Raw genomic sequence first — 19,072 nt, 5'->3', positions numbered from 1 at the left:
TAATGTGACACCCCTCAGGTCCAGAATTGCTAGAGAGTGGCTCCACAATCTCTTTTCCGAGTTTAAACACTTTCACTGGCCACCAAACTCCCCAGACATGAAGATTATTGAACATATTTGGGATGCCTTAGAACATGCTTTTCGGAAGAGATCTCCACCCTCTTGTACTCTTACTGACTTATGGACCGCATTGCAGGATTCATTGTGTCAGTTTCCTCCAGCACTACTTCAGACATTAGTTGAGTCCATGGCACATCATGTTGTGGCACTTCTGTGTGCTCGTAGAGGCCCTACACTACACTATGCAGATGTAACAGTTTCTTTGTCTCTTCAGTGCATTTTAGTTTCGGAACTACCCACTTCACTGAGATTTTGTAGTACTGGTAGGGTTCATATGGTTCAAATGGCTCTGAGCACTATGGGACTTAACATCTGAGGTCATCAGTCCCCTAGAACTGAGAACTACTTAAACCTGGCTAACCTAACAACGTCACACACATCCATGCCCGAGGCAGGATTCAAACCTGCGACCATAGCGGTCACGCAGTCCCAGACTGAAGGGCCTAGAACCGCTTGGCCACAGCGGCCAGCCTACTGGTAGGGCAAGACACTAATTTTGGAGATGAAAATGAAAAGTAGTTTACTTACTCTTCCTATTTTCATTCACATGTCTTATGGCACCATATTCTGACATAACTCATCATTGAGGAAAAAGAAAAGTCTTATTGTACAGCATTATATAATAACGATAACATGCGATATTTTTAAGCAATTGAGCATACTGATAGCAGCATCACACTATACTTTCTATGTTATGAAGTTTGCTGGCAACAATCACAGTTTGAAAACAACAGTAACATTAATAAATGTAAACACAACATTAGTAAATATAACAACAGAAGAAGAAATGATTTACAATGTCTATTGTACAGCTTTAGTGTGGTACAGCAAGATGTCAGGTATTCAGTCCTAAAAATCTTTGACCATCTTCCAAGTGAAATAAAGAATTTAATGGACAGTAAAATTAACTTCAAACAAATTGAAACCTTATATGTGTGGGAACTATAAACTGAACTATTCCAAATCATAGTGAGAGGTCGCAATTATGAACCACTGATCATGAGAATAACAAATTTATGGCATTTCATGTTGGGCATTACCACTATATTTCTGGGCACAGAATTACTATTAAAAAAAGCCAGGAATGAAGAAGTGCCACCTGCAGTCTCAAATATTAATGACAAATCCACAGATGTGGCCACCTACCAACCAAGGTAGATGCAGGGATATCTCATTTTTGGTGTGTTAGGGACTTTTTGTAAATCTGAGGCATGCTTACTATATTTGATAATTTAAGGAGTGCATCTTGTGAACACTACAGGCAAATTCTCAACCTGTGACGCTGCTGAAGAGCACACATATTGGCATATCCTAAATGTGTTAAGCCAACATAGGTAATTGTAATTGCTAAATAATCCAGGAAGAAATTTAATAAAGAAAAATCTCTTTCACAGTTGGTACAAATCAATATATTTACAAATATTCATACATGCTAAGTGACAGTGCAGTTCAGTAATACAATGTAAAGCTCAGTCTGTACATACACACCACTGTGGAGAATGCTGTTATTTTTGAAATATCTCATCACAAAATAAGTTAAATGCTACAATATTTAAAAAGAGGCAACACCAGCATAACATCTTTATGATTATTTCTAATGAATAAACTTTGCCTGCAAGTTGCAGATTTACAAGCTTTTCTTTTTTTTTTATGAGTAATAAAATGTGAAGTTCCAAGGCAGTCATGACATTTTAAGAATTCCACACGCACAACTGTTGCTCCTGGAATGTACAAGTATTCAGTAACACCGTACAAGCATCGATGAACTAATTTAATAGTCCACAAGAAATTGTTTGAAGATATGGTTTTTCCATTTGACATAATAGTAGGTACTTTCATGAAAAATATGCAGAAAGAAAACTTATTTCACAGTAATATATTATTTTTTAGCTGCTATACAGAAATTTATAGAAACAGCTGCAAAAAGTAAGTAGAAGTCCAGATTGGGAAGCTAAACATTACAAAAGAATATAGGTCAGTATTGATGAGTTGTCTGGAGGTTACCTGAGATCTCAATGAGAACCAGAAGTATCTGTGACAACAGAACTAAATAAAGCAGCATTAATAAAAAAAATACATGCTGCACAACATGTTTTACTACATATTTACAACATACTGACATATATTATCAAGAATGTGTATGCACATTATAAAAGTAAGTAAATGTACCCTTTAAGCCATGAATAGTATGTAACAGGAATATGTGTGCCTGGCAATGCCTCCTCTAAGAACAACTGTGCAACTACTGTCAACTGAACAATGTTCCATATTGACATCCTTCCTTTATCCCCCTACTGGTGACTCCCAGCTTGAGAGAAAAATCAATAATAAAAAAGTAGATTCAAATGTCTTACATTACTGGAGACAAATTGCAGGTACCTTATTATATATTCTAACCCTATTCAGTCAAATGAGTAAAGTAAATCTTTTTCAGGTTTAAGATTCAATTACAAATAAATTACTATTTTACTTATCTTATGGCATACTGATTAGAACTGTTGCATTGACCATACAAAATAAAATATTGGTTCACAATATTTTGCTCAAGTAAAGCACCTATACATTAAGCAGCAGTTCTGGTTCAAAGGTAAAATTTCATTTGTTTAAAGTTGTGTCAAAAACCAGACTCAATTAAACAGCAATGTAATATAAGCTCTAAAACAATAATCTATTAAAAGGCAAATACTGCAAACCAAATGACAATAACAACCATGATTTTGTCACACACAGGCCACAGATGTTTCACTAAATTCGCATGTGAGTACAACCATTCTGATTAATTAACAATGACAACAGGTATAACCTACACATCCTTTCCTATTGTTACCATTAATAATAATCGAGATTGCTCCACAGTGGATCCCAAATGATCACGTGGAAGGTGGAGTCATATAAAGCCAGATATAAGTGTATTACATAGACGAAAAGTACAACTTTTTGCATCTTTAATTTTGGGTGGCTATTTACTCCTTTAATTTGTAATAACAGTGAACCAAAAAATACAGTTATCCTGTTTCACCACATCGGCATAAATTCTGGAGTCCATTCTCGTCCAAGAAGCTGAGACACAACTTCACAGGTACGCGCTAAATCGAAGTCTGCATCTTCAACTAAACACTCCTCCGTGACATATAATTCACGCAGGCGTGGTCCACAGACACGAACAAACTCCACAAAAGCACGGCAAGAAACTTCACATTCGGCCAGTCCTAATGAAACGAGCCTGGGACACCCAGCTGCCAGCCGTGGGAGCTCGCATTCTGTCAGTGGCTCACCCCCTCCGACGACGAGCTCACGGAGGCGGGGGCAGTGACCCGCAACTGCAGCAAGAGCTTGGCGAGGTACACCATCTCCAAAGTACAGATTTGTTGCAGGTACGTACGATGCAAATAATGCCTCCAAGCAGCCAGCCGGAACACGGAAAAAATACATCACGAGGTTCACTGCTGGTGAGTGACGAACCTGTAAAACATAAGTGAATTACAAACTTGAAATGCAAAATTTGCGAGGTACTGTAACCTAAAAATCAGACATGGGAACTAAAAAAGTAGAAAACTCAGATAATTGGCTGCTAAAAAAAGTCACCCACTCTATCATATTTGAGTGAATTCTCAGTGTCACATAAAGTACAAGAAATTAGTGTGTTCAAGGAAGTAACGGACATAAAAAAGTTAATTTGCAATAAATAAGTTGTTTATGACATGATGTACACAAGTAAATAAGTAATTCTCCCCTCCTATTCAGTCTGCACGCCGAAGAAGCAATGACTGAAATACTGGTACTAAATTTGGGTTGTTAGTACACTTCAGGGTGAAAAGATGTCAGTGGCAACTCTACTGCCATCACCAAAACAAAGAAAAAATCAGAGGATCTGTTGAATTGAATTAACTGTCCAATGGTCTCAGAATTTGGCTTAATAGTCAAACAAAGAAAGATGAAAGTGTTGCGTCCCTCGCAAAAATAAATCTGCTGGAACCAAAAACAGGACTTAATTTGAGAAAGAAATTCCTGAAAATGTACATAAGAAGCACAGCATTGCATGGAAGTGAATTGCAGAGTTTAAAAAAATTGGAAAAGAAGATAACTGAAGCGCCCAAGCTATGGTGTTACTAACGATGTTTAAACTGAAGTGGACTGATAAGATGAGAAATTAGAAGGTTTTTCCACAAAATGAATTGAAGAAAGATATATGAGAAAAATTATGCCTAGGAAAAGGAACTGGGTGACAGGGCATGTATTAAGGCATCAGGACGTAACATCAAAAAGTACTACAGGAGCTGAAAATTGTAAAACTACAGGGGAAGACAGAAATTTAGTTATATGCAACAAATAATTGAGGATATATTAAAAACAAAGATTCCAAGACTTACCAAGCGGGAAAGCACCGGCAGACAGGCACAATGAACAAAACACACAAACACACACACAGAATTACTAGCTTTCGCAACCGATGGTTGCTTCTTCAGGAAGGAGAGGGAAAGACGAAAGGATGTGGGTTTTAAGGGAGAGGGTAAGGAGTCATTCCAATCCAGGGAGCAGAATGACTCCTTACCCTCTCCCTTAAAACCCACATCCTTTCGTCTTTCCCTCTCCTTCCTGAAGAAGCAACCATCGGTTGCGAAAGCTAGTAATTCTGTGTGTGTGTTTGTGTGTTTTGTTCATTGTGCCTGTCTGCCGGCACTTTCCCGCTTGGTAAGTCTTGGAATCTTTGTTTTCAATATATTTTTCCCATGTGGAAGTTTCTTTCTATTTTATTTACATCATAAATAATTGAGGATGTTAGATGTAAGAGCTACTCTGAGATGGCAAGGTTGGCACAAGAGAGGAAGCTGTAGTAGAATGCCTCAAAGCAGAAAGAACACTGATGAAAGGAAAAAAAAAAGTGACATTGTGTGCCCAGTACTGGACATTAGTATAAATCCAGAAGAGAAGCAGAAGCACAGGTGAGTAGGAGGCAGAAAACCAGAATCCCATTTGAGGGTTCAACTAGTTTGAATGTAAAAGGGCTTCTCAATCGTGGGAAGAGTTAACTGTGTGGCAAAATTAGAGCACGTGACATTGACATGACAGCGTGAGATTTGAAGGGTCTGTACATACATTGAGGAGACATTGGTCATAGCACAGAGGTAATTTAGTGGCCACTGAGTGGAGTGGTGCAACAGCTGCACAAAATATTCTGGTCCACATCATTCTGGAGGAAGCCAATATTACTTGTTCATAGTGTAGCTGCACAGACCATATCACACAGATAAAAACTGGAGGGACAGTACTCTACAGAGAGTATTAACAACACCATTTGGTGAGGCCTCAATATTAAGCTAGTGTAGAATACTGAAACAAGTAAAAAGAACATAAACTGTAAAAAATATACTAAAGAAACACTCTCTGCAGAAACAATAGAAGAAGAATGTTGATTTGAAAGAAACAGGGATTTGGTATTAGAGCCATAGCTTTAAAAATCTTGTGAATATGTGTGATGAAACAAGACATAAAACATTGATAAAATTTGTAAATTCATTCAGATTTTTTTTTTTTTTAATCAAATGGGCGAATTGAAATGAAATGATTATTCAGTTTAGTGTGTAGAATCTACAAGATTTGAGATATCCAGAAATATATCATCAGATTTTCCAAAGAATGTTTCTCTACACAATCCTGGAGGTACCGTGGCATAGATAAATGTGAAAGTTATTACATAATTAGCTTAACAGCTCATGCCTCCAACTCACTGACATGCTTAATCTACAGATGACTAGAAAAGAAAATTGATGATTTGTTAGATGAATACTTGTATGGCTTTAGGAATGGTAAAGACTCAAGAGAAGCAGTTCTGATGCTTCACTTGGGGAAAATAAAACCCTCAGTTTCACACGGTTTGTCAGTGTAAATAGTGTTTGATAATGCTGAATGGAGCAAAATGTTTGAAAGTCTCAGAAAAATTGGGAAAAAATAAGAATCTAAGAGCAAAGAAGTGCTTGGATTAAAAAGGGGCTAAGATAAGGTTGCAGTCTTCTTCCCTATTGTTTAACCAGTGCACTGAAAACAATAATGAAAGAGAGGTTTGGAATCGGTGTTAATCTTTATGGTGAAATCATGTAACTGATAAGATTCACTGGCATCATTGCTATCCAAAGTGAAAGCAACCTGTTGAATGGAAAAACAGTCTAATGAGTACAAATATGAACAAAGCCTCAACCAAAGAAAGATGAAAGTAATGAGGAGTAGCAGAAATGAGATTAGCCAATAAATGTGGCATCAAAATTAATTTACACGAAGTAAAGGAATCTGCTATCTCGGAAACAAAGTACCGCACGACAGACAAAGCAGGGAGGACATTGATAACAGCAAACTAACACAGATGAAGAGGGGATTCCTGTCCAAAAAAACAAAAGAAGTCTACTACTATGAAACATAGGCCTTAATCTCAGGAAGAAACGCCTGAGAATATGTGTCTGGAGCAAAGCATCGTACGGAAGTGAGCTACAGGCTGTGAGATACAGGAAAAGAAGAGAATTGAAGCAAAGTAATATACCACATTACACTCACACTCTGTTATCACGTTATTACTGCTTGCATACATTTGCCTTATCATGTTGCATTCCGTGTACGTTATGGTGATTGGTGTGGAGACCACAGTCTTATAAATTTGTACTAACATTCTTGGTTGGGTTGTGTGCCCAAGGTAAACAGAAGAATTTGAGATAAGGTATTACAGAATGCTGAAAATTAAGTGGGCCAATAAGATAAAGAGATGAAGTTTTGCACAAAATTGGTAAGGAAAGGAATGTCTGGAAAACACTGGTGAGAAGAAGAGACAGGCTGTAGGACACTTGTTAAAGATATGACGGAATAACATCCATGGTACTTGGCAGAAACTGTAGGGAATGGCAGGGGCTGAAATATAGTCAATAATTAATGTTGTGTGTAACTGCAACTCTGAGATGAAGTGTTTCCATGGCCTTCACATACCAGTGCTTGCCAACAATGTGGGGAAATGCATCGTGGCAGCTGTCCCTCACTGTCCCCATCTCCATTCGCATAGACATCAACGTGCAGATACTCCAAGCTCACGTGCTTCTCGGACGAGAGTGCCAGCAGCAGTTCGTCGCTCAGTAACGAGTAACTGAGCGAGAGTTCCCGCAGGCAGTGGCAGTGGTCCGCTAACGCGAGAACACCTGTGACAGACGTATGTGGAAATATCTGCTTAAAATTACTGTCAGAAATAGGTTGAGGTGTAGTGAGGTGGAACAGCCCCACTTGGTACACTGTACTCTTTAAATAAATAATTCTTTTTTTTAGTTTTTTTATTATACACATAAGGCAAATACCATGAGTACACAAAATTGTTAAATTCTAATTAATGCCCTATTTCACTAAATTTTATTATTCACAGTATAGTTTTCAGACTGCTGATATTTCAGATTATATGGAAATGCTCTGTGTAAGGAAATATCAAGAATTTTATTGGAGGCAGTGACACTAACTGCTAGACTGCATGCTGTAGAATAATATGTCACTTCATTAATTACACAAAGTATAAAATTATACTTAAAAAAAGAAAAAACATTTTTGGCAGGCTTTTGTAGATCCATGTACATGCCAAAGCTTATGCCACATAAATTATACCAATTTGTGGATATCAGTACCCTTGTTAATTTAAACTATTTTGTGTCTAATATATTGTAGTACCTTTTCCATTTTCGGTCTTTTTCGTTAATACAGAAACCATCATGTATTTTAATATTTGTAATCTTTTGTCCTATGTGCATCTATATATAGGCTTTCCACACAAAGCAGCAGCCAGATGGTAACTGGTCATCAATGAATGTACACTTTATGTTCAGTGTTATATTATAAGTCATTGTGATGATACAGCAGTGCCTATGTTATTAAGAAGAGCAATTCAATTTTCCTCCGGACACGCACACTTAACGATGGCACTGCAATATCATATTTTTCTGCTGATACTAGCCAGTAACTTTCAATTACAAACTTCCCTCCTGTACAGGAATTACACAATGTGTGTACAAGAACACGTTGTGACAATGAGTGGCAACATACAAAAGTTTGGGTTTAGCTACGAGTTGTAAACAGATATCCAAAGCGGTTAAGGTGGCCACTCACACAAAGCAGGAAATCCAGGTTCGCGTCCCAATCCGTCACAGATTTTCATTGTTGTCATTCCCTTATATAGCTAATTGTTGTTCATATTCACAATTGCAAATCCATTTCATATACATTAGTCAGTGTTTGGATTTTGTTATGCGATTTTCAGTTGGTCATTGCCCATCACTCAATGCACAAACACCTACATTCGTCAGACTTTTGCCACTTGTGAAATTTATGAGATCATTCATAGATTATAAAGCTTACTGACCTGTGTTGTAAAATTTGTAATGACACATTATGAGCAGGCTGATAATTATAAGTTTAGTATCAGTAGATATGAATGAACTGAGAAGTAAAATCAAGTGTGTTTTTGTGCATCATTATTAAAACTCTGAATAACCTAATAATCATAAGAAGATGATGATTGGGATGATAAAATTTCTTCAGACTTAAGCAGCACAAAAACTAGGTCAGTAACATTTCAAGGTTTGTTAACAATTTTTCATAGCTTCTGTTACTGCTAATAACTAGACACCAGTGCCGAGCTTTAATTTGTACACTAAAGCACTGAAGATGGTCATTATGTGGTGAAAAATTGATTTTGCTGTTAATAAACTGTCAAAATCATGGCCAACGCTGTCCTTCCTTCTAATTTTACTTATTATATGGTCGTTGTGCACACAACACTCTATGGAGTCGTCGATCAACATATCAAAATACCACATCCCCAATAAGTGAAGCCTACATGCTTTATAATAAAACAATGCATGTATATCTGGTGCTAAAGTAATTCAGAGAATTGGACACTTCAAATTTTCCCCTGAGAGACGGTTACCTTTCAGTAACCCCTGTGTCTCCCAAATTCCTTGCATAAGTCTATGAATGAGATTCTGCCTGCACTGGGACATAACTGCTAACATTTATCTTAGTCTGAAAATTCTACTAGACACTGGACAAACTGAATTGGCACAGGTCTTCATAGAAAGTAACAGATGGCTTCTGCTCTAACTTATCTGCCAGGTTTTTCAGTATTTGAGGGCACCAACTTTCGCAGAGTGAAATTGCTGTGCACAGCAATGTACACTGTACTGTACAAAACATTCAGTATCACAGCATAAGTTCACAAATGAACCTTTGAAGTTGTCAGTTTCTGAATGCCTATGACAGTTTGTGTTGTTGTTGCACTTAATGGTTACCTCATCAACAAGTCTGACAAAGCTCTTAGCAAACAATCCACACCATCTGTAGATGTTTTCTGGGCCATGTGGAGTTTCCTATACCCCTCAGCTCCACTTTCTCAGCTCTACTGTCCTCCAAAATCAAGCTACAGTTTGTTACGGTTTATGCAGGGATGACCACATCACTTGCAGCATCTCTCCTCACTGCTTCACACTTGTGCCTCCAGGCCAAGTACTATTCTACCAAACGAACATCTGGTGCACAATACTGGAGGTATAGGTCTTCTATCTGTCAGATCCCTAAACGCACTGACAAAGTGGGTAAAAAATGTTGCATATTACATTTTGACCTTCCCTTGTATAAACAGATAGTCAATCATGTGGTGGTCCAGTTTTTCAAGTATATCATCCTAATCTGCACATGTGATGGCAGTGCAAGAGTATGGCTTGTCAACACAGGCATGCGCGCGCGCACACACACACACACACACACACACACACACACACACACACACACAACTGCAGTCTCAGGCAATTGTAGCCTCTCTGTGAGCAGCAGCACCAGTGAGCGATGGGAGTGGTGACTGGATGGGAGTAAGGAGGATGCTGGGGTGTGGTGGGGAGGGGGAGGGATAGTAGTAGGGTAGGGTAAGAGTGGTGAACAGTGACGTGCTGTTGGGGAGCGTACCTGGATGGGGTGGAAAGAGAGTAGGGCAGCTGTGTGCAGTTGGGAGGTTAGGTGGAGGGCAGGGAAGAGGTGTGGAAGGGGGCGACAGAAGGAAAGGAGAGAAGTAAAAAGACTGAATGCAATGGAGGAATGGGGGCTGTGTAGTGCTGGAATGAGAACAGAGAAGGGGCTGATGGGAGAGGACAATGACTAACGAAAGTTGAGGCCAGGAGGGCTATGGGAATATAGGATATATAGCAGGGAAAGTTCCCACCTGTGCAATCCAGAAAAGTTGGTGTTGGTGGAAAGGATCCAAATGGCACAGCACTCAGTATCTCTGCTATATGGGGAGTGGCAACTTTCCTTTTCATAATATTGTTGAAAATGATGTGATGTTTTACGATGAGGTGATTAAATTGGCTACGATCACTTCATAGCTTCTGTTACTGTTAATAACTAGACACCAGAGCCTACGAGCTTTAATTTGTATGTTAAAGCACTGAAAATGGTCATTATGTGATCAAAAATCGATTTTGCTGTTAATAAATCATCAAAATTATGGCCAAAGCTCAACTTCCTTCTAATTTTGATATGTGTTTGCGTGTATAATTAACATTTTTGAACTCTGTTAAGAGTTTTTTGCCTTGCTTATAAACTGCTGATCATATTTACAAAAGTGAATAATGTCAGATAAAAATGTCAGTACAGAATAATTCACTGTTTATATACTATAAATTCAAATTTTGTATAATGTTTGGCTTCTACAGAAACAGAAGATGCAATACAGCAACTGACTTACCACCTGGAGAAACACGAGGACAGCTCTTCATCCTCAGTAGCTGCAGTGTACGTGAACTGCTGGAAGCGAGCGCCTTCAAGGACGGATCATCGACGGGTGTGTTATCTATAGCTAATGACCGAAGGGAATGAGACCGATCAAATACCACCGTCAGTGCAGAGACAAATGATTCTTGGTCCATATCCAAAAACACAGGCCGTGCACTGCTAATCAATGCTAGTGTCTTCAAAGAACAGTTTACCAGCTAAAAACAGAAACAGAAGAACCATACATAACTCATCCATCACCTTAACCAAACGATGCATATATTGTAGTAAAGTAATGATGTGTGTGACAAATCCTAAATTTAGCTAAAGTGCAAAGGATAGAATTCAAGTCAGTTCTTCCTTAACCATTGATCAATTACAGTAAATGGGTTTAGGCTCTGAATAAACAATTAACAGTTTTTACACATAAATTCTTTTGGTTCAGTTCCACTATTTCAAGAAATACTTTTAAAAACTAAAGCTGATATTTTTTCCTTCAAATTGTTCTGCTCTTTTGTAAAATTTGTGTTTCAGTAACTAGTCACAAACCTTAACTTTGTGGATTCTCTCACATGGAAGAAAACCATATACCTGCACAATGGGACCATGGAATGGTTCCATTCAAAAGTAATCACCACATGCATTAAGACATTTATCCCATTAGGAGACGAGACAATCAATTGCTGTTTCACAGAATGCTATCTGCCACTGACAGATCGTGACCACACCCACTCTCGCACTTCCTCATCTGACTGAAACAGATGTCGATATGTGTGTTTCTTCAGGTCACCAAAGATGTGAATATCTCACAGTGAAAGATCCAGGCTGTATGGGAGATGCTGTTGTGTTTCCCAACAAAATCACTGAAGTGTGGTCTTCATCCATTTTGCACACGGGAATGGGCAATATTGCGGAACAGGACTATTCTGTCTGATAGCATTCTGACAGTCCGAGTGCAAACAGCAAAGCCGACAGTGGAAACATCCCCCCCCCCCCCCCCCTCCCGCAGTATAGAAATCCAAAGCTGTCCCAACAAATTCTGGTAAGGTCATGATGATCTCCAACTGGAGGGGGCCTCTACTTGTCGAGTTCCTAGAGTGTGTAGCCACAATCAATGTGTAGCCCTATGAAGACACTTTGGAGAAACACCCATGAATGCTGTTGGCTGGAATCATTCTTATACATGATAATGTTTGTTCCCACACTGCCAATCAGACAATGGCTAAGTTTCAGCAATGTGGTTGGGAAATACTGCATGGGCGTTAGTTTCAGTCAGACAAGGAAGTGCAAGAGTGGATGCAGTCATGCACCTGCAGGTGGCAAATCACGTTCTATGTGACAGTAATTGGTTGTCTCATCTTCCAGTGAGATAAATGTCTTAAAATGTGTGGTGTTCGCTTTTGTATGGAACCATTTTGTGGTCCCCTTGTGGAGGCTGTTCAGTTTTCATTTGATACCCCCCCTCCCCCTATATTTATGTACAGACTGAAAGAACCATAAAAAGTTGTTGGTAAGTAAACAAGAGTGGTTACAGATAAGGTTTCCAGAAAATACTAAAATGAACTGTGGAGATTAAGACCAATCAGTGAAGATTCCCCTTTTTATTACCTTTAGACTGCAAAATGAAGTAACTGATATTTAGACATCAAGTGGTGCATTTTTAGGGTTCTGTGTTACAGTCTGTAAAAACAGAGCCCTTAGAAGATCACTTTGTTGTCCGTGTGATTGTTAAGAATCTTTCTCAGAAATGGGCAGACATATCACATTCAAATTCATGCCACATATTAAGGTCTATAGTTCCTTGGAGGTGGAAAAATTTTAAGCTTCTGAATCATTTCAATCAAAAGATATGGCCACTTATGTGACATATTCTGATAGCCAAAAACTCACTCATCAGAACCTGTAGGATACTTCCCGTTGATCTACAATTGTAAAATTTGGCAAGAAGCAAGGTCTTAGAGTACAAGTAAAAGAAAAAATGTAAAATAGTTAACTTATAACTGTATCACATGAAAAAATACTTTTTGCCATTTTTTATCAATCTGTCTGGCTGACCATCGTTTACGAACCCTTTTTTTCTTAAACAGTTTGGCAAATCAAGTTCACATTTATGTCACATACTAAAGTCTACTGTCCATCCATAATGTAAAAAGTAAGTCAATACAGTCAAAAGAATTGGTAATCAATGTCACATTCTTTCATACTCATAAATTTGTAGAATACTTTCTGTTGAATTAGAATCATAAAATTCCGTAAAAACTAAGGTTACACACTACAAATAAAGTAAAAATCTGAATCATTTTGTGGTGTTGCAGTTCTTCTTGTTACATCCATGCTTGCAATGAAATGGGAAGAGGAATTCCGCCTTATAAAAGACACCTTTTTTCTGTTTTGGGTGGTGGTGGTTGTGCAGGGGGGAGGGGGGGGGGGGGGGGGAAGTCTTGCATAAGGCGGAATTCCTCTTCCCATAAAAAAATCTGACAATTGTTAAATTACAATTATATCACATAAAAATATCTATTTCCATTTGGATATTCAGTGCATCCATCACCTGTCAAAATGCATAATAAACTAACATTGCTGCTTGCAAACATAAAGTGTAAGTTGTAGTCACGTTTTACATTATGCGAGTCCTACTCATACTTGGCTATTTATTAACACACTAAATCTACAATGCAGAGACGTTGCTGCATCAACACTTATGATCAGTTGAAACTACAGAAGTTTGTTCTGTTCTTTTCTGAAGTACAATGTGATCATAAACCTGTATCCAGAACTGTATCCTCTGATATAGTCTCTTAATTGTTCAGCATGTGAGAAACTCTATACACAAAATGGGAAGTGAGTGGAGAAATCATTCAAAATTCATGCCAGCATTTTCAAATTACAGAAAATGGTAAAAGAAAAAAGTACAGAAAGACTGTAACAATGCTGTCAGGAAGAGAATAATTTGCAGACACAGGTTGCCAAAGTGGTTTGCTTCTGTGTGTAGTTAAAATATTAATTCAGACATTGCTCACCCTAGATAAAATCTGGCATGCCATTTCAGCAGATTCTACTGAGCTATCAGTCTTAAAAACAGCAAATTTGAGATGTTTAGCATGCCTCCTCAGAATGTACTCGATTAACTTAGGTGACGTGGGTGGCAGGAGTGACCTGAAAAAGGATTATTATCAGTTAGTAAGCAGCCACAACTCACAATAACTTACAATAATGAAATCTGATATCAAACAGTAAAGTAGATAGTGATAGAGACTAATATGGCTTTTGATTGGTAATCATGTGGTTGTAGTAGCCACACATGGGCTACACTGTGTACTCATCTGCCAGTGTCACCTAGGCTTTTAATAAACTGAAATACCCTTATTAATGTACTTACAAATAACAGTTAACATCTGTTGTTGTTGTGGTCTTCAGTCCTGAGACTGGTTTGATGCAGCTCTCCATGCTACTCTATCCTGTGCAAGCTTCTTCATCCCCCAGTACCTAGTGCAACCTACATCCTTCTGAATCTGCTTAGTGTATTCATCTCTTGGTGTCCCTCTACGATTTTTACCCACCACACTGCCCTCCAATACTAAATTGGTGATCCCTTGATGCCTCAGAACATGTCCTACCAACCGATCCCTTCTTCTGGTCAAGTTGTGCCACAAATTTCTCTTCTCCCAATCCTATTCAATACTTCCTCATTAGTTATGTGATCTACCCATCTAATCTTCAGCATTCTTCTGTAGCACCACATTTCAAAAGCTTCTATTCTCTTCTTGTCCAAACTATTTATCGTCCATGTTTCACTTCCATACATGGCTACACTCCATACAAATACTTTCAGAAATGACTTCCTGACACTTACATCTATACTCAATGTTAACAAATTTCTCTTCTTCAGAAACACTTTCCTTTCCATTGCCAGTCTACATTTTATATCTTCTCTACTTCGACCATCATCAGTTACTTTGCTCCCCAAATAGCAAAACTGCTTTACTACTTTAAGTGTCTCATTTCCTAATGTAATTCCCTCAGCATCACCCGACTTAATTTGACTACTTTCCATTATCCTCGTTTTGCTTTTGTTGATGTTCATCTTATATCATCCTTTCAAGACACTGTCCATTCCATTCAACTGCTCTTCCAAGTCCTTTGCTGTCTCTGACAGAATTACGATGTCATTGGCGAACCTCAATATTTTTATTTCTCCTCCATGGATTTTAATATCTACTCCGAATTTTTCTTTTGTTTCCTTTACTGCTTGCTCAATATACAGATTGAATAACATCGGGGAGAGGCTACAACCCTGTCTTACTCCCTTCCCAACAACTGCTTCCCTTTCATGTCCCTCGACTCTTGTAACTGCCATCTAGTTTATGTACAAATTGTAAATAGCCTTTCGCTTCCTGTATTTTACCCCTGCCACCTTTAGAATTTGGAAGAGAGTATTCCAGTCAACATTGTCAAAAGCTTTCTCTAAGTCTACGAATGCTAGAAACGTAGATTTCCCTTTCCTTAATCTTTCTTCTAAGATAAGTCGTAAGGTCAGTATTGCCTCACGTGTTCCAACATTTCTACGGAATCCAAACTGATCTTCCCCGACGTCGGCTTCTACTAGTTTTTCCATTCGTCTGTAAAGAATTCGTGTTAGTATTTTGCAGCTGTGGCTTATTAAACTGATAGTTCGGTAATTTTCACATCTGTCAACACCTGCTTTCTTTGGGATTGGAATTATTATATTCTTCTTGAAGTCTGCGGGTATTTCACCTGTTTCATACACCTTGTTCACGAGATGGTAGAGTTTTGTCAGGACTGGCTCTCCCAAGGCCGTCAGTAGTTCCAATGGAATGTTGTCTACTCCGGGGGCCTTGTTTCGGCTCAGGTCTTTCAGTGCTCTGTCAAACTCTTCACACAGTATTGTATCTCCCATTTCATCTTCATCCACATCCTCTTCCATTTCCATAATATTGTCCTCAAGTACATCGCCCTTTGCTTAGAACTTGGTTTCCATCTAAGCTCTTGATGTTCATACAAGTGGTTCTCTTTTCTCCAAAGATCTCTTTAATTTTCCTGTAGGCAGTATCTATGTTACCCCTAGTGAGATAAGCCTCTACATCCTTACATTTGTCCTCTAGCCATCCCTGCTTAGCCATGTTGCACTTCCAGTCGATCTCATTTTTGAGACGTTTGTATTCCTTTTTGCCTGCTTCATTTACTGCATTTTTATATTTTCTCCTTTCATCAATTAAATCCAGTTTCTGTTACCCAAGGATTTCTACTAGCCCTCGTCTTTTTACCTACTTGATTATCTGCTGCCTTCACTACTTCATCCCTCAAAGCTACCCATTCTTCTTCTACCGTATTTGTTTCCCCCATTCCTGTCAATTTTTCCCTTATGCTCTCCCTGAAACTCTGTACAACCTCTGGTTCTTTCAGTTTATCCAGGTCATATCTCCTTAAGTTCCCTCCTTTTTGCAGTTTCTTCAGTTTTAATCTACAGGTCATAACCAATAGATTATGGTCAGAGTCCACATCTGCCCCTGGAAATGTCTAACAATTTAAAACCTGGTTCCTAAATCTCTGTCATACCATTATATAATCTATCTGAAACCTGTCACTATCTCCAGGCTTCTTCCATGTATACAGCCTTCTTTTATGGTTCTTGAACCAATTGTTAGCTATGATTAAGTTGTGCTCTGTGCAAAATTCTACCAGGCGGCTTCCTCTTTCATTTCTTTGCCCCAGTCCATATTCACCTACTACGTTTCCTTCTCTCCCTTTTCCTACTACCGAATTCCAGTCACCCATGACTATTAAATTTTCGTCACCCTTCACTATCTGAATAATTTCTTTTATTTGTTCATAAATTTCATCGTCATCTGCAGAGCTAGTTGGCATGTAAACTTGTACTACTGTAGTAGGTGTGGACTTCGTATCTATCTTGGCCACAATAATGCGTTCACTATGCTGTTTGTACCCGCATTCCTCTTCATTATTAAACCTACTCCTGCATTATCCCTATTTGATTTTGTGTTTATAACCCTGTAGTCACCTGACCAAAAGTCTTGTTCCTCCTGTCACCGAACTTCACTAATTCCCACTATATCTAACTTTAACCTATCCATTTCCCTTTTTAAATTTTCTAACCTACCTGCCCAATTAAGGGATCTGACATTCTACACTCCGATCCGTAGAACGCCAGTTTTCTTTCTCGTGATAACGACATCCTCTTGAGTAGCCCCGCCCGGAGATCCGAATGGGGGACTATTTTACCTCCGGAATATTTTACCCAAGAGGACGCCATCATCATTTAATCATACAGTAAAGCTGCATGCCCTCGGGAAAAATTACGGCCGTAGTTTCCCCTTGCTTTCAGCCGTTCGCAGTACCAGCACAGCAAGGCCGTTTTGGTTATTGTTACGAGGCCAGATCAGTCAATCATCCAGACTGTTGCCCTTGCAACTACTGAAAAGGCTGCTGCCCCTCTTCAGGAACCACACGTTTGTCTGGCCTCTCAACAGATACCCCTCCGTTGTGGTTGCACCTACGGTACGGCTATCTGTATCGCTGAGGCACGCAAGCCTCCCCACCAACGGCAAGGTCCATAGTTCATCTATAGATGTAAAAAATATTTTCTTTGAACAATGTTGTTGTAGTCAAGTTAACTTTAAGCTACTAATAGCAGATAAACAGTGGCCATATAGTAAAACTGAGGAGGCACCAGCAGTTTCCTAATTAAGTGCTTCCTTACTAAAGTACTCAAATGTAGATGGCATAAATGTGAATAGCATTAAGCAAGGTAATGGTACTTTATTATTAGTGCCATCGCTTAAGGTAACTTGCCAGTGAATGGCTGGAAAACCAGTAAGAATTTTCATGAAGTTAATGATGGTCTAACTACATAATGTGAACTCTGAATACAAAGAAATTTTAGGGCAATGAAAGTGTTTTAAGGGTGAAAATTTTGGTATAAGAATAATCAGAATAGCTTTGATATAAACTTTATTATATGAACATTTATGTCGGTTAGTAATTTAAAATTTTTCCTGCCAGTCTATGTTTGCAGTCTTATTAACTACTTTTTTTTAGATGCTTAAAACTTTGTGCACACATTTCTGGCACTGTTATCTAAAAAAGTAGACTAAAATTGAATGATTTCAATCAATAGTTTTTATACTATAAATAGATAAATTAGACAATCAAAATTACTGTAATTTTTTATAATTAATAAGGGTATATTTCTCCTCTTGGTGATAGTACGCTGGTGTCTGTAGTCTACTTTTCTCCAAATGGTAGCCCGAAATATCACGAAAATTTCAGACCTCTAGCTGAAATAGTTTTTTTCTTCTTTGAATAAAAGTAACATGTCAGAAAATTTGATTCTTGGGAAATTCAGTTTAAAGGTACATTTCATCTGTTATTCACCTCTGTTGTTCTTAAAACCCTCCAGTTGCATAATATTCTTGGTTTGTGTGTTCTTCATCTTCTCTCTTCCTTTTATTGCTCCTCTTTGCTATTCTGGCCTCTTTAGTTGCCTCAAGAACCCATTTTTGGCCACTCAAGGAATCAATTTCCATCAGTGCTTGTCACATATTGAAACCATCATTAAAGCAAATAAGTGCATCTAATAACCCTAATCTCATGGTATTGAAACCAACAAACACAGTTTTTGGCAGGCATTCCCATATCACATGGTTCAAACAGTCATTAACATTTTGTGTCTTTCCATGTGGGCACCGTGACAATAGTTTAGTGTCACATAGGGCCCTGTATGTGGGCTTAACTGCTTCCAATACCTCAAATGGCAGGGAGAGATGGTGTGCACGTCTCACCATTTGCTATTGCTTTTTTTTGTACCCACACCATGTGTCTACACTACTGTTGCAGAGACCATGCTGTGGATGGTCATCCATAGAAGCTTTATGGAAAAAGGTAGCCCATATTGCTTTCTTCATGGCCTCAATATTGACTCAATCCCTTCTTATAGTTAAACCATAACAGAGCTGCAGTTTGTCCACCTCTTCCTTAGAGAGACAATCCCAACCACCAATTGGTTTGCCATCACTGAGCTTTCCCCCCTTCATATCTTTTATTAGCTTACATAAACATGTGACCATCCTCTTTTGGACATGACCAACACACTAACTCTTCTATTTTTACAGTTCCTCCATAAGGCATATTTTCC

General features: G+C 38.5%; 1 protein-coding gene across 6 annotated transcripts in view; it reads right to left on the bottom strand.

Annotated features, from left to right (window-relative positions):
• Window positions 1-1,506: 1,506 nt before the first annotated feature.
• The window catches only part of LOC126284979 (F-box/LRR-repeat protein 3-like), a 246,079-nt gene continuing 228,513 nt past the window's right edge, over window positions 1,507-19,072 (bottom strand). For all 6 annotated transcript variants that reach the window (XM_049984264.1, XM_049984266.1, XM_049984263.1 and 3 more), the window contains 4 exons: window positions 13,920-14,055; window positions 10,874-11,117; window positions 7,090-7,295; window positions 1,507-3,582 (listed from right to left, as the gene is read on the bottom strand). In XM_049984264.1, coding sequence (XP_049840221.1) covers window positions 3,136-3,582; window positions 7,090-7,295; window positions 10,874-11,117; window positions 13,920-14,055 — 1,033 coding nt within the window. In that variant the 3' untranslated portion in view covers window positions 1,507-3,135. The remainder of the gene's footprint in view (window positions 3,583-7,089; window positions 7,296-10,873; window positions 11,118-13,919; window positions 14,056-19,072) is intronic.

The sequence above is a fragment of the Schistocerca gregaria genome, chromosome 8 (assembly GCF_023897955.1).
Source record: "Schistocerca gregaria isolate iqSchGreg1 chromosome 8, iqSchGreg1.2, whole genome shotgun sequence".
NCBI classification, from domain to species: Eukaryota; Metazoa; Arthropoda; class Insecta; order Orthoptera; family Acrididae; genus Schistocerca; species Schistocerca gregaria.
Note: the sequence above shows the minus strand (reverse complement) of the source record. Positions and strands in the feature narration are given on the sequence as shown.